At 36.5% G+C, this 17,459-nt stretch overlaps 1 protein-coding gene across 1 annotated transcript in view; it reads left to right on the forward strand.

Moving 5' to 3' along the window:
• The window catches only part of TBX4 (T-box transcription factor 4), a 490,915-nt gene extending 479,248 nt beyond the window's left edge, over positions 1–11,667 (forward strand). The window contains exons 9-10 of the mRNA XM_075593341.1: positions 8,119–8,363; positions 10,728–11,667. Coding sequence (XP_075449456.1) covers positions 8,119–8,363; positions 10,728–11,350 — 868 coding nt within the window. The 3' untranslated portion in view covers positions 11,351–11,667. The remainder of the gene's footprint in view (positions 1–8,118; positions 8,364–10,727) is intronic.
• Positions 11,668–17,459: the final 5,792 nt, after the last annotated feature.

Raw genomic sequence — 17,459 nt, forward strand, 5'->3', positions numbered from 1 at the left:
TCTCTAGACATACATACATACATACAGTGGCAAGAAATGATATGCATTAAAAAAAATCAAGACATGAAAAAGCAAAAAAAAAACACATTAACATTAAATACATTTCTTTATTTAACTTACCATTACTTGCCCCCACCGACTCCCGTTGATCAGCTTACTCACGAACCAATCCACGAACAGGAACCCATAAAATAAAAAACCATAAAATAATAAACATTAAAATAATAAAACACGACAATCCAGGGGTCTTCTAGCTGCAATCCATCTTCATCTGTATTCTTCTACCTTCTTCCGGGGTCTTCTCCCCGTCTGCGGCCATGCCCTGGTCTTCTTTCTTCAGAGGAGGTCCTTCCTCCTCGGCGCCTGGCTTCAAAATGAGACGACATAGGCTTTTAAAGGCCTATGACGTCACATTTTCATCATATGGTTCCCACGGCCCTGATTGGGCCGTGAAAACCATGTGTTTTGGCCGATGTAAAAAAAAATGATGACGTCACTTAAAGGCAATGACAGCACAGCCAATCAGAATGGCTTTGCTGCAATTGCCTTTAAGATGACGTCATGAAAAGACACATGGCCGGACTCACATGGTACGGCAGCCAATCAGAGCGTGGGAAGTCTATCCCTACTCTGATTGGTTCAAGTACCATGTGACAGAGGCTTTCAATGACGTCACATCCTTTCTCCCCCAAGCCTCTGTCACATTGAGAGACTTTACCATCTCCCTGCCGATTCCATTACTGCTGCGGAGACTGTGACATCATCACGCAGCGTCCCATGACGGAGCGGCATCGTGGCACGCTGAGTGTGTCCCTGCAGGTTGCGGTCTCACCTCCGTGTGCAGAGAATCTGCCTGTTGAGCTACACGAGCTGCTCCAGACGACTTGGAACTTTTAGCGGTCCCACTGAGAACCAATACCCGCAGCGGAGCCTGGCTGCTTAAAGGGAAACCCCCTTGGGAGTCACGAATTGTTGGATGAGGAGTCCAAGCAAGAATCCTGCTCCAGAACCAACATAGCGGCTCCCGCTGAGAGAAGCAAGCACCAGACTCTCCTGCCAACAGCTGCCGAGTGGTAACCAGTGTGATACACACTAAATGCACTTTTTTCACCTATATGATGTACGCAGATTAATTACCCTTTTAATCAATATATTTTTGCAATACTTGCTTCACTATTTGGCGTTGTGCGCTGTTTCTTTTGTTTCCACTGCACCTGTGAGTAGAATTTGGGCAAGACCCCAGAAGCCTGTCCTGTTATTCCCCTTTACCATCATGCGGGAGACTCAGGGCCACCTGTTACCAGCAGGTATGCACCACACTGACAGATGTAACCAGAGTAGTATTTCCCCTAGGAGACCCTATGTGAGATTGGGTGGGGAAAACAGGGTTACAATACACTTAATGGTTAAATATAAACAATTAGTTTATCGATAGTATGGTTAGATGGAGGTCTGCCGCTGTGGCCACCATCGGTCTCCACTTTCCATCTTCTTCTGGTTTCTGCTTTTTTCCTTAGATCTTCTGTTCGAACACTGGAGCTAATATTCTCTACATTCATTATATTCTCCAATTCTAATTGTTTGGTTGGTGACCCATTCTAGGGTTTACCTATCTAATCTATGATAACATATTATGTGCTACAAAATAGCAGTAATCATCTACTGTATATGATTATAACTAATCAGATTTGCTAGTACTCTGTTTTATGGTTGGGTATTATATATACTTTCCATTAATGTTCTCATCAATAGTTTCTCTCTTATCTACTTGGATGATGACCCAATATGGGACCTACAGGTTATGAATATTGTAGCGTAAGAGGTATATTTACAGACAAACTATCTATTATATGTATTCTGTACCATTCTAATTGTCATCATATTCTTTAAAAAAAAAAAAAAGATATCTTCTGTCTGTCTATTGGTCACCATTGTTGATATATAGCTTTTTAGGTGAGTTTAGATATGTATGTGTTACTATCCAGCATTTAAAAGGGTTAATTGCATTTATTGTCTGACTGTATTACCTGCTTACAATTAGCAATTTGTGCGCAAGTCAGTGTATTTATTATAAAGGGAAGCTATCTGACCAATGGGATTACCCCCTGACGAAGTCATCCGTGAGGAAACGCGTAGGGTGTTTGGAGTGGCAAGTGCAGCAGCTGTGGTTTTATTGTATGCAAACAGAGAAGCAGACGATTGAACCCCTAGGCAGCAGAGGGCAAGTGTGATGGCTTGGATCCACACCGTGAGGTTTAGAGTGAGCAGGAACTAACTCCTGGAGAAGTGTCTGTAGCCAGAGGAAGTAGATCTGTGGGACACATGGAGTAATTACTCTATCCGGTATAAAGAGTGACTAAGCACCCACCAGGATATCTCATACATGCTATTATCAAAGCTCTGTTTGTGAGTGCACATTTTATATTTGTTCCAGTCCGATAAATTATTTTTATACTTTAACACACTAGGAGTGCGCCTGTTTTTTCTTTATCTTTTTAAATATATTATATGTAATATATATATTTGCATGTCATTTCCCAGAATCCCTTGCTGCAGTGGAAGTGCTGTATGCTGGGTGATAATGGGGAGAGGCGGGGTTACAGACCTGCCTAAGACATGCAGATGAGCATACTGCACCGACACACTTTATTCGAGCAAATACCCGGTATGTACCTGGCAGATACCTGGAATGCGCCGCTCCTCACCTCTGACAAGCCCCGTTGCATTTGCCTTCCCAGCCTGGGTTCATGCCTGGCTGATGGGCGGCTGATCTGTTAAATGAGGATGATTAGGATTTAATAGGCTGCAATGCTTCGCGTGTCTACCAGATGGCATAAATTCATGTATTGTAATGCAGTGTATATATATATACTGTGCAGTATTGCAGCCAGCGGGAATAAAATGCTTCAATCCCTGCCTGAAAAATAACTCAATGTACTCGGGCAGAAAACAGTCACAAACCTCAATACACCCGGGTATACCTGAATTCGTGGGACTAGCCAAGCTCGAATAAAGTGTGTCGCCAGTGTACAGTTGTATTTGCATATATATATAATAAAAAAACATTAATGGTTACCCTTGTAAACGTTTCTGAGTGCAATACTCAGCAGTTCATCTTCGTCACAGCTATAGAAGGCTCTGCAGTCTGGAGCTCATCAGCAGCATGTGTAGTTGCTCAAAACGGGATACTGGAAGTGGTGCCGGTGCACCGCAAACTCAGTCCCCCGGTTTGTGTAGTTGCAGACCCAAGAGATACGCCGAGTAACCACGGATGTTCCTTACATGGTAGATCAGGTTACTTCTGGTTCTGAGCTTGCTCTCTGTCAGTCTGTGCTGCTATGCAAAAGCCTTCACTGGGGAAACGAGTCGCCTTACGTGTTTTGTTGTATCTCTACAACTCCATCAGAGGTTATTAATTCCATAGTGATAATTTGTTTATTTTCTATTCTAGATCATTAACCCATTATAACAGATGATGTCTATGGGTGATTTTATATGTGCCATGGTCCTCTAGGGATTATTATCTATTCATATATAATTGGTAAAAGATCTATCTATATAGACTTTGATCATATTAAGTGAGATGCAAACTCATACGACATAGATATATTTCTTGAAATTGACATCACAGATATAAGAGGTCTATACACTGGCGACACACTTTATTCGAGCTCGGCTAGTCCCACGAATACGGGTATACCCGGGTGTATTGAGGTTTGTGACTGTTTTCTGCCCGAGTGCATTGAGTTATTTTCCGGCAGGGATTGAAGCATTTTATTCCCGTTTGCTGCAATACTGCACAGTACATATATATATACTGCATTACAATTCATGAATTTATGCCATCTGGTAGACACGCGAAGCATTGCAGCCTATTAAATCCTAATCATTATCATTTAACAGATCAGCCGCCCATCAGCCAGGCATGAACCCAGGCTGGGAAGGCAAATGCAACGGGGCTTGTCAGAGGTGAGGAGCGGCGCATTCCAGGTATCTGCCAGGTACATACCGGGTATTTGCTCGAATAAAGTGTGTCGGTGCAGTATAGACAACAAAGTTGTTTTACATAGTCACTCCTTTAAATTAACATGTACATTTTATATCTAAGAAAATTATGGAGTTGAAAACAATATCTGCCAAAATTCTTAAGTAACAGTTTAGTGTGCCAGGAGTATCAGTCAAGTGTTATGGATTGTTTTCTTTTAAGTTCTTTTTAATATGTCTGTAGACACAATGTGACCAAGTTTTGTATTCTTGTTTCATTCGTGTTGTAGTTTAAATAGACATAGGATACTTTCAGGGGTCATTTTGTTTTATTTAAAACCAGAGACGAGTATGAAACACAGACAGAGCTCAATGCACATCCAGCGAAACTTTATACACGGTACAGTGCCTGAATATGCATGTATAGATATCTATTAAATAAAATGGTCTTTTAGGTTAACATTTTGGCCAAATTGTTGTAAGCCCCTGAGCCACTGCACGGCAGACCACATCTCAAGGGTCCCTACACTAATATAAATTCTTAATAACCTGTGCATTACCAGGAAGAATGATTTATAATAAATCTGTCAAAATTAGTTGCAAAGTTCTAAGTCTGATTGAAGCTTTTATTAACCTGTACATTACCAGGAAAAGCACTCTGTATTAGATTTTTCACAATCACACTGCAAGCAAGCAAGTTCCCCTGAGAGTGGGAGATGCTATGGAGTGAGCTTTTAACCATTTGAAAGTGGGAGGGGGTGAGCTTAAATTAGGTAGGAGGTTGCCACCCTCCAATCAGCTAAGACCAGCTGAACAAGAATGGTAAAACATACAGAACACCCACAAGCTCATATTGAACCCCCAAAATAACCACAACATATATATAAGCGTATAAGTGTCACAGAGGTGTGCTACTGAGCATGGCAATATACATTTAAAACCAGATACGAACATGAAACACAGACAGAGCTCAATGCACATCCAGCGAAACTTTATACACGGTACAGTGCCTAAATATATATGTATAGATATCTATTAAATAAAATGGTCTTTTAGTTTAACATTTTGGCCACATTGTTGTAAGCCCCTGAGCCACTGCACGGCAGACCCCATCTCAAGGGTCCCTACACTAATATAAATTCTTAATAACCTGTGCATTACCAGGAAGAATATATATGTTGCCATGCTCAGTTGCACTCCTCTGTGACACTTATACGCATATATATATATATATATATATATATATATATATATATATATATATATATATATGTTGTAGTTATTTTAGGGGTTCAATATGAGCTTGTGGGTGTTCTGTATGGGTGTTCTGCTCACCCCCTCCCACTTTCAAATGGTTAAAATCTCACTCCATAGCATCTCCCACTCTCAGGGGAATTTGCTTGCTTGCAGTGTGATTGTGACAAATCTAATACAGAGTACTTTTCCTGGTAATGTACAGGTTAATAAAAGCTTCAATCTGACTTAGAACTTTGCAACTAATTTTGACAGATTTATTATAAATCATTCTTCCTGGTAATGCACAGGTTATTAAGAATTTATATTAGTGTAGGGACCCTTGAGATGGGGTCTGACGTGCAGTGGCTCAGGGGCTTACAACAATTTGGCCAAAATGTTAACCTAAAAGACCATTTTATTTAATAGATATCTATACATGTATATTTAGGCACTGTGCCGTGTATAAATTTTCGCTGGATGTGCATTAAGCTCTGTCTGTGTCTCTGGTTTTAAATGTATATTGCCATGCTCAGTAGCACTCCTCTGTGACACTTATAAGCTTATATATATATATGTTGTGGTTATTTTGGGGGTTCAATATGAGCTTGTGGGTGTTCTGTATGTTTTGTCATTTTGTATTAGTTGTCATTGCTAGTAATGTTTTGTTCAAAATGTTTTTTTTAAATGAGGTTGGGTATTGAAATGTGCATGCTGACTTATGCCTGGTTGATACGCAAGATCGCACAGCGCTAGACCAGTATACTTCCGGCTTGTCGGGACATTTCCTGATTTTGAAGTTGTAACATTGCTGACTGCAAAATAGGATACGAACCCGCAGGGCAGAGGTAGGGAATAGTACACCGACCTTGGCCTAGGATCTGAGGCTTGAGAGGCAGGTATAGTCAAGTCACCAGCAACAGAGGAAAGGTTGCTTTACAGTAAGTGCAGTTAACATGTGGAGTTCATTACCCATGGAGACTGTGATGGCAGATAAAATAGATATCTTCAAAAATATTTTGAACATCATTTTGGAAAGGAAAGGTATACATTGATATGCCATATAAGTAAACATTGAAAGGATGTTGCTCCAAGGAGAAATGGTTTTGCCATTAGTGTAGTCAGTTAGAAATTATTTTTCCCCCTTATGAGACCACATTGGATGATATTTCACTGGGGCATTTTGTTTGCCTTCCTCTTGATCAATTTACTGCCAATGCAAAGAAAGGATAAGTATCTGTCGTCTAAATTTAACATAGTTTGAACTCGATGGACAAATGTATTTTTTCAACCTCCTCTACTATGTAACTAGAGCATTTTTAAGATCTTTGATTTTGATTGCAGATCTATGTTGGCAGATAAAGATCTATATCTTATCATGTAGAATTTACAGCACAAGCACCAAAGGAGACAAATACCACTCCATGAAGAACAGTTAATAATTTATTCATAGAGATGTTATTGTCCCTAGTACTCTTAAATGTATTCGAATACTGTACACACTTTCCACATGTTTAATTGCCCATAGTATGGACTTCAGGTGCCATTTCCCCAAACGGGATTTGGTGATAATATATTCCCAGTAGAAAACTATATCCTAAAACTGCAACTCGTGTTGTAAACAGACCAAAGTGTGTCAGACTTTTCAGCTTAAGTTATCATTACACAATGAACCATGCTAGTTTTTAGAATACATTTAAATTCATCCCATTTGTTCCAAAACTCTAAATGTCTTTAACTTTAGTTAAAGAGGCTAGTGTACAAAAGAAAGCAACTTGGACTGTAAGAATATTTGCACCTGGATTGAAAACTTGTTGAAAGATAGACAGAGAGTTGTCATAAATGGAACCTTCTCTGGTTGGGCTAAAGTTATGAGCGAATTACCTCAAGGATCGGCACTGGGACCCTTGCTTTTTAACTTAATTATTAATGACCTTGAGGTTGACATAGGGAGAAATGTGTCCATATTTGCTGAGGACACTAAATTGTGTAAGGTAGTAAAATCAGAGCAGGATGTAATTTCTCTCCAGAAGGACTTGGATAGTCTGGAAAATTTGGCAAGTAAATGGCAGAAGGTATTTAATACAGATACCTGTAAAGTTATGCATTTGGAAAGTTATGCATTTGGAAAACAAGAATAAACAGGTGATTCCTTGATGGAGAAGGATTTACGAGTTGTAGTCAGCAGGCTCAGCAATAGTGCCTTATGTCATGCAGTAGTTGCAAAGGCAAACAAGCTTTTATCTTGCATTAAACGGGAAATGGATGGAAGGGAAGAAAGCATGATTAGGCCCCTCTATAAAGCATTTGTGAGACCCACAAATCGAGTACAGTATTTGTAGCCACTCCATAAAAATACATTATGGAACTAAAAAAAGTGCAGAGAAGATCCGCCAAATTAATAAAGGGGATGGAAAATCTGACTTACAGTATTATGAGAAGCTAGCCATTTAGATTTGTTTACATTACAAAGAGGCATCTAAGAGGGGATATGATAACTATTTACAAATATATTTGGGGACAATACAAGCAGCTTTCAAAATAACTATTCATCCCAAGAGCAGTACAAACTACATGGGATCATCCCTTAAGGTTGGCGGAAAGGAGGTTTCACCAGCAACAAAGGAAAGGGTTCTTTACAATAAGGACAGTTGATCCAGGGAGAAATCTGATTGCCATTATTTGGAGTCAATAAGGATTTTTTTTCCCCTTATGAGACATCATTGGATGATGTTTCAGTGGGGTTTTTTGTTTGCCTTCCTCTAGATCAAAATACTGTAAATACAAATATAGGATAATGTATCGGTCGTCCAAATTTTGCATAGGTTGAACTTGATTGACATGTCTTTTTTCAGCCTAATCTACCATGTAACTATGTAACTGTCAAAATTTCTCCTGCAGCAAAGAATATCCTGTGATTTCTAAAAGCATCATGAGGCAAAGATTGGTATCCAGTCACCCAGGTCAGCTATCAAGCAAATCAGACATTAATGCACTTCATGGAAGTCACCAGGGCCTGCAACATTATCAATATGAGAATGGTGCACACATGCAGTTTGCAACTTCTGATACTCAAGATCTGCCGCTCAATTCCTTTGCAGCACAGAGAGACTCCGGGCTGTTTTATCACTGTCTGAAAAGAAGAGGTAATGTAGAATTTAAAGCTGACAGGCAGAAGCAGAAATACACAATGTATACCTAGTATTCCAACAGTTCTTTACTTGCAGTTATGCTTTGAGTTAAAAAAAAGTCTATTTAGTTCATAAAGGTGTGTTGTTTGCTGATGCCATGGACTTCCTTTTCCAAGTCCACAGGGCTACTTTCATATAATTTCTTGAGAAGACTTACAGGCAGATGTATCAACGTAAAGAACGTGTAAATGGATTCTGTTTTACTGCAAATGTAGGAAAGTGTTTATTAAATTTGACGTACATTTTTGGCCAGAAAAGTTCTCTCCACCTCATATCTGTCAGATTTTTTTTTAACACAAATAGATACAAAAGTTACATATTGGGATGGAGCGCTTGATACATCAAATTATAACCTGTGTGTCATGTAACTCCTCAAATCACAAGCTGCACATGATACAGAATTTGGAGCACAGATACATTGATACAAATAGATGCCAGATGAAAAAGATGCAATTTGCATAAATTTTGTTGAATATTTGCCTTGATACATCACACCTACAAATACCGCATTAATCTGTCCATGGGTGAACAATATATTGTGATAAACCAAAACAAGGGCTCCAGCACACACTGATTAATAGAGAAAACGAAAGAGTCACGGAATAAGCCAAAAATTTAATAGAAGTAATAATAAAACAATAGGTATAACACAAATATGGAAATGCTACACGACTATAAATGCAGAATATATGGATTTTTAAAAGCACAAGAGTAGGGGGGAGAGACACAGGGAAGGGGAGTTGGGGGAAAAAACACTAAAGGAAAAATTCCGTGACTCTTTCATTTTCTTTATTAATCAGTGTGTGCTGGAGCCCTTGTTTTGGTTTATATGATCTTCAGTGGGTTTGTTTGGGCCCACTTTGTTCCGTTTGCACCCTGTACTTCATGATTTTTTTATTCATTATTTAGAGTTCTGTCTATTATTGTTTATATAATATATCGTGATGTATTACTGGATATTAATAGCTGCCAAAGTGCATGAGGACCATTCATTCTAAGAGAAGCATATAATACTTTCTAGGGATCCATCATTTATTAGAAGGGAATTTTTTTCAGGAACATTCAAGAATATTATTTTTCCCATGTAAGACGGTGGAGGGGCAAATTATAAATAACATCAAAGCAACTAGTTTTCTTAAAAAGAGTCAATCATTCTGACAGTTAACAGTTTTACTTACGTTTTTCTTTTCTTTGGCTTTTATTAAAGTGATGCTTATCACATACTTTATGTATTTATCTGTATGGCTCAAAATGGAATAATGATTACTTTCACACGAAAGATCAAAATATACATGCATCTGTAGACTCTAGGATTGAAAAAATTATTGCCAACTCACGACAGCATTTGGTTACAAACATTGAAAGTAAAACAAATATTTTAAGATACTTATATAGGTATTTGATCATTTTTATTAAGATGACAGTCATCTATATTAAACCTTTTTAACATGCTACTGTCATTAGTTTACTTTGGGCTCAGGATGTATGCCACTTTTAAGTGCAATATGCTCATTTTCATGAGGTGCTGCTTTACTAAGATAGCAATAAAATTGATAAATACATGTGGGTAATATGATTTATTAAGAGAGAAATGGAAAATAAGTTCTGGGAAAAAATTACCTTGATTTATAAACTTGAAAATTATCAGGTCTATTGACATTTTACCACCAGATATCATTATGTACTCTCAAGCTTATCTTTAACAGTGCCTTAGTTATTTACAGCATTCCTAGTAATTGCATTGTAATTCAGGCAAGAAACAAAAGAAAGGACATTTCTAAGAAGCTTTTGATACTTCTTATAATTGTCAAGATATACAATGGGGAAAAAAGTAGTCAACCAACAAGATGAATGTAAGTAAAACCTGGTTTCAAAAGGAACATACAACTCAATCAATCAGTTCAAATGAAAGAGATATTACCCTGTGCCAAAGCAAAGTCATATATAATTATTTGAATTCAAATTGTATCTTTATAATGGATGTATTTTGTTGCATTTTAGGTCATATGCAGTAAAGTTTTATTTGATCCACATTGGAAGGTACACTAGGCATATTTTAACACTTGAGAAATTGCAATGCTGGTGCATTTAAAGAAAAACCACATTGCTTTAAATTGCCCTTTTTTCATTAATCTGATATTGACTTTGCAAAAGTTTTACACGATTGTTGCCACCATAAAGCTAAGAGAAATTATACTGGAATTTGACTGGCTACACCTTTTACAGGTAGTGCTCAAATTCATAGGGATTTTTTCCAATATTATTTTAACTGGTGCAATATGCTTCTCTCTCCTAAATATGCAATTCTTTGTTTTATAGAGGGTGCACGTCACCTCGACTTACCTTGCAAACGATCATATCTAGATCCTTCTTCTTCTATGGCAGACGATCACTATTTTCGATCCCCTCCTCCATATGACCAGCAAATGTTGAGTCCACCTTACCGCAATGAAATGACACCGAGGGAAGCATGCATGTACTCTACTTCTGGTGCTGAAATTGCAGGAGTGTCAGGGGTTGAAGATTTACCTCCTCCACCACCACCGCTAAGCTGTAATATGTGGACTTCTGTTGCACCTTACACCAGTTACAGCGTTCAGACAATGGAAACTGTGCCATACCAACCTTTTCCTACTCACTTTACCACCACCACCATGATGCCTCGTCTTCCTGCAATCGCAGGCCAAGGATCGCAGCCACCAAGCGAATCCCACTTCAGTGTCTACAATCAGCTTTCCCAGTCTCAGGTTCGAGAGAGAGTTCCTTCTTCGACTTTCACCAGGGAGCGAGTCCACCCTTCCCTGTGTGACAGAAAGCCTCCATCTCCTCACATAAACACAGCGAATGAGTTTCTGTATTCACAAAGCTTTTCATTGTCCAGGGAATCGTCACTACAATATCATTCAGGAATGGGGACTGTGGAAAACTGGACTGATGGATGACTACACCGGCAGTAGTACAGATACCATAAAACAACTATGCTTCATTGACCCAGACAATCTGATCACATTTTTGTTAATACCTGTGGGTATCCTGCACTTCAGCGAGTCCTTCATTCGAGTTTGCTTGATATAGAGGTTATCTTTCGTCATTATAGACAAATTGAAAATAACCAATTTAGGTGTTTTCCATGTTCCAATAGTTGGACAAACTGGCAGAGTCAGCTACTAAAGTAGAAAATGCATCAAACTATTTAGTAGACGTAATTATTTTTTTTAAGTGGAAAATCACTACAATCTTTGCATGCTAAATAGCTATTTATACATATGTCCATATATATATATATATATATATATATATATATATATATATATATATATATATATATATATATATATATATATATATATATATATATATATATGTATATATATATATATATATATATATATATATATATATATATACATATGTCCATATATATATATATATATATATATATATATATATATATATATATATATATATATATATATATATGTGTGTGTGTGTGTATATGTGTGTATATGTGTGTATATATATATATATATATATATATATATATATATATATATAGTAAAAAAGAGAAAAAGAAGGGTCAAAAAGGTGTACTCAAACAATGTATATTGAGAAATTAGAAAAAATATACTTTATTAGCAATGAGTAATAAAAAAAACACACAAGACAGACCCAAACAAATACCACATAAGAAATTGCTGTGTGTAATTAATGTAATAAATTCTACACCAAATAACATAAAGGTCTGGTAAGACCCAAAACATAAAGGTTCAAATTTAACATGGCAGAACCAGGGGAAAATGTTTATTCCCCCAGTAATGCAGATGAGATCGGCCGATCTATGAAAAGATTATTAAACAAACCAGACCACATGAAAAAATGGTTATACCTCAAATACCTGCTAATGAAGCAGCAAAAAGAGAAATATCTACTTTAAATACTGCATAGAATGACATAAACATGACAGGCATGGTAAATAGGTGGAATAATAAGCATAATAAAACACACAGCATAAATACCTAACTGGCTGAGAAATGAATCATATAATGTAAACAAAGCCACTCAAGTAAACATACAAATGACCCTACAATGTGCTGCATTCTGAAAAAATAGACTGATGCCAGTGCTATGCTGTACACATGAAATGAGCAGCAAAGGGAGAGAGTCCAAATGATGTACTAGTAGTACTCATAGTAAGTCCCCAAATGGTGAAATCATGCTGAGGATAAGCAGGGGTCAGGGTTAAGCAACCCAGGGACGAAATGCACTGCCAATGAATATTGAACAGGGCTGGCCTGTATATATATATATATCACAAATGCAGGCCACATGTCCAATGAAGCTTTGTTTTTACAAATGAGGTGCATAATAAAAATGAATGTTACCAGGGTTTTCAAAGACATCTTTTAAAGATTTTTTTTTTATTACGTGTTGATGTAAAAACGAAGCAGTGGTTACATGAGAAAAATAACATTTATATACTGTACATCAGAATACTTTTTATAAGAAATCAAGCTAGATCCAAATAATGTCAAATTTTCCTCTTTTTCTTGTTACATAGCATGGACATTTTATTTACATATCAGAACATACAGTAAAAACAATTTTGCTTATTATACAATGTCTCTGGTTGCCTTTCACTAATCTTTATTAATGTCTGGAGTTATAAATATGTTATGCTGACAGCAACTCTAGTTTTCATCTTCCTATTGCTCACTCTTTACTTCTATAAATCTTACACTTTCCCAGGACGATATTCACAACTTCAGACATTTTCCCAGCCTAGCATTGCTTTTTCTTTTTTCATCAAATGTTTTTTTTTTCTGAAATGGCAAGAAACATTCTATCTTGTGTCATGATCTGATAACGGTGACACTAATAATTGATTTTGCCTTTTACCGCACTAGAAATACAGTATACATAGCATGGAAGTTGGACTGTATTTCATAATATCATCAAGTTATGTACTGTATGCGCTCAAAAGAGCAAGAAGGGAAACATAACTAGTCAGAGCCTGACTGGCTATTAAACTTTATTCAGAAAGTTTGGGCCTTACTTATCCCTTTCTGGGTATTTAGGACATAAATAATGAGTTCCCAGTCTAGAGAACGTGACAATAGGGGTCATATTGTCAAGGCCACAGAAGTGAGGCAAAACTGGAGTTAAAAAAAGTTATAAAAGCAACAAAACAAACAAACAAAAAAATCCCATTGTTTTCTATCGTACCTTTATTTTATTTGTTTTATACATTTGGTGCAATTCAGGCCCACTTTTGCAGCCGGGAGACTTTAATACATGACCCCCAATGAATTAATGGGGTTTCGTCCTCTTATATGTCTGCTGAAGTATATTTTCACTGGTTTTGCACCTGAGTTATTTTGAAAGATAAACCCTGAAAAAGCATGTTACATAAATTATGGAGAATCAGAATGTCCCATTCAGCAAAGCTCAGAGACCCTATTACCAGGGCTATTCAGGGCCCCTGTAACAAGATTTTATATGATTTTTTTTTTATGCGTTGACATTTTTGTGCTAAAAAGTAGTACAGTACAAACCTTCACAAAATGTGTCTTAAGTATGAAAGTCGTTATGTGACTTATAATACGTTGTCTGAAATGAATTTTGACGCATTGTGTCATGTTGAATACCTGATTGATACAATTTAAATATAAATATTGTGTATTTTTTATTTATAAGCAGTATTAGTAAATATACATTATTACTGTAATATTTCTTATAATAGCCATAGTATGAAAATAATATATTTTGTTAATCTATGTAATGAAACATCCGTGCTGGGCCAAATGCATTTTTGGTTGCTATAAAGCAACTTAATTATGCGTTACCCATACAAACATACCTTCTATGTATTATGCCAGCTTCAATTTGGATAATTATTTTGACTATCTCCTTTTTGGGGGTACACAGAAACACACTTTTTTTTAGTAAATAATAATAATAAATGTATATACCCTTTACATCTTTACACTTAGCACAGCCCATTCCTGTGCACTAAAAAATTGAAAATTCCTTTATTGCACTAATGAGGCAAATTGAGTAAGGTGAGGTTAGTACATAGGCGCACACGTGCGCAATTTAAAGAAGATTTCTGTGTGCCACAATTATAATTCCAATTCCAGTACCTCTTGCACATAGTTAAAATAAGAATGAAGGCAATTTGAATCCAAATAGACACATACCCCTTATTTAATATAGTGAGAAGCAGGGTACCACAAAGTTAACAATAGATAAACTTGATGTAGCACCATTAATTATGTGTTAAATAGAGGCAGCAACCGAGAACAATTTTAATCTTGTCTAAGCATTATGTGGGGTCATGGAACTACATTTCCTTGGTGCAACAGTGATGTAGTTCTGGAGCAAAAATTGCACCAGATTTGTCTGGCACATTTGACGAAAATAATTGTTTTATACATTTGGTGCAAGATTGCATTAGTGCACTCTTTATACATATACCCAAAGGCATCAGGCTACCGATATAGTTTTGCTGTGTCCATTTTTCAATTTTGGGAAAATCTGGAAGAGTTTCATGCCATATGTTTGATTAATTTGAAACTAAATACTAAACTTGGACTAAATATTATAAATCAGTGTTTCAGTTTAAGTAAGTGTTTGTGCATGAGATTAAAACATATACAGGCAGTCCTCGTTTTACAACGCTTCGCTTTACAACGAATGGCTTATCCAACGCTATGCAATGCATACCTATGTTCATTTTTACAACGCCAAAACGGCTTATCCAATGCTCTTACGACACTTTGCAAAGTTGTTTATGTGTATATAATATATATATCATATAATATAATATTATATTATACTATATAATATATTATATTATTAAATTACATGATATATTATGTTATATTATATATATAATACAGTATCTACACTATATAATGTATGTGTGTGCTGCATATCTTATTGCCTGAGTAAAATATTTTGTGTATTTTAGCATTAAAAATGCCTTCAGGCACGGAACCTTTCATTTAAACAGTGTTCCTATGGAAAAACGTGTTTCGCTTTAAGACGTTTCGCTATCCAATGCCATTTTGAGTAACGCATTGTGTTGGATAACCGAGGACTGCCTGTACTGAACCCTACACATCAAATAAACTTTGTTACATGTATGTCTTTGGTTTTATGCACTACACTATTTTCTGCTTATTAAGCCACAGATACGTTATGGATGGTAAAAAAGTGACAAAAAACCCTCCACCATAGTGCGACAAGTGCTTATTTAAATCACTTGTAGGAAATATTACAAAGACACAGATTTGACAAGATCTCACATTTTGATAGATCCCACGATCTATCAAAATGTGAGATCTTGTCAAATCTCTCTATATCATATTTTCATTCAAGTGCTTTTAATAAGCACTTACAGCACTACGATGGGGGTTTTTTTTTTTGTCACTTTTGTACCCACCATAACTTATTTAATGTGTGACTTAATAAGCAGAAAATAGTGTAGTGTATAAAATCAAAGACATACATGTAACAAAGTTTATTTGATGTGGAGGGTCCCGTATATGTTTCAATATCATGCACAAACATTTAATTAAAAAACTGAAACAATGATTTATAATATTTAGTCCAATTATCTATTTTTCTGCAAGTTACATATGTTTTCTCCTCTTTCTTATTACGTATTTCATTAAAAAAAACTTCTTTGTAATTCAACCTTGATCACTGCAATTTTGGAGTCACTTTTGGAACAACTACTGTAATTCTGAACAATCCTTAAAATATCGAAAATGTGACACTGAGGCCCAGATCCACAAAAGGGTGCTAAGCTTTAGCATGCATCCCCTCCCATTAATTTTAATGGGAATAAAGACATGCTAAAGCTTAGCATCTTTTTGTGGACCTGGGCCTAAGTCTCCAATATATGTTGCAATGCAGGTATGCACTTCACTTGAATTCGTAAAAAGAATCCCATTTATCTTTAAAAGTTTTTTCCTTTAACACCATACATATATACTCAGAACAGTATATGTTTTGAGTACATATGCAACCCATTATTTTGATTACTCCGTGTAATGGTCTTTGGTCTTTACCAGGCTAAGAGCAGCTGTGTGTTTGGGCCATTTTAGTGTCCTTTGTTGTATGGAACAATTTAGTCAAGTGCAGTCAAATGCTGTCAAGTCACGTACATAACATTATTCAAGGCACAGAGAGAATTTTAGTTCACTTGCCAAAAGCACCAGGAAGCCATAAAGAATAGGTAATTCAAAGAGAGCCAGTGGAGTGTAAAACCATCACAGAACAAATACAGCCTGGAAAAAAAAAGTTAAAAATAGAAGTCTGCAGAATTTTAGAAGACCTGCATTACAAATCACTTTAAGTAGATAAGATCTAGAGCGTGAAAGTACTACAAATACATCTTTTTGATATTTGTTTACATAACAGCGGTAATTATAAAGGGTATCTTGGAAGGTATAAAATACTTGTGCAAGTTGTACAAGGAAAGTATGGGCTGTGTTCATTTGCTGAACTGTACATTTTCATTTGTCAAAATGACATTGTATCAACACCGGCTAGACTTCTGCTGCCATCCTCCTTCGAACAATTTATAGGCTCTAAATCTACAATCCAAGTTCTTTGTGTGATGAGGATTTTTGGCCGGCATTGCTAAAGTGCTAATGGGATTTTTCCTCCTCCCTGCCTTTTAATTTATTTTATTTCACTCACTTTCTCAATCTTTGAGTCTGCATTTACACAGTGACTCACCATAAAATTCCACCACTACAGTTTGTGGAGAAATGTTCAACTGAATGCATGATTCATCTTTTTAGTAACTGGATTGCTACTGTCTGCTCAAAGAAAAAAAGAAAGGGGGAGAGGGAGTGGAATAGGAATTATTAACTAAACTATGATAGTTAGAAAAGGTGAATAAACCGCTCGTCCGTGTATGATATTTGGTGCATAAATGCGATATATAACAGGTGCTTTGAGGGAAAAATTGAATATATTACAGTGTAGATCCCAAAAGGATCAGAAAAGGCTCCCTCATATGATAAGCACTCAATGTTA

Source organism: Ascaphus truei, chromosome 3 (assembly GCF_040206685.1).
Source record: "Ascaphus truei isolate aAscTru1 chromosome 3, aAscTru1.hap1, whole genome shotgun sequence".
In the NCBI taxonomy this organism is placed as follows: Eukaryota; Metazoa; Chordata; class Amphibia; order Anura; family Ascaphidae; genus Ascaphus; species Ascaphus truei.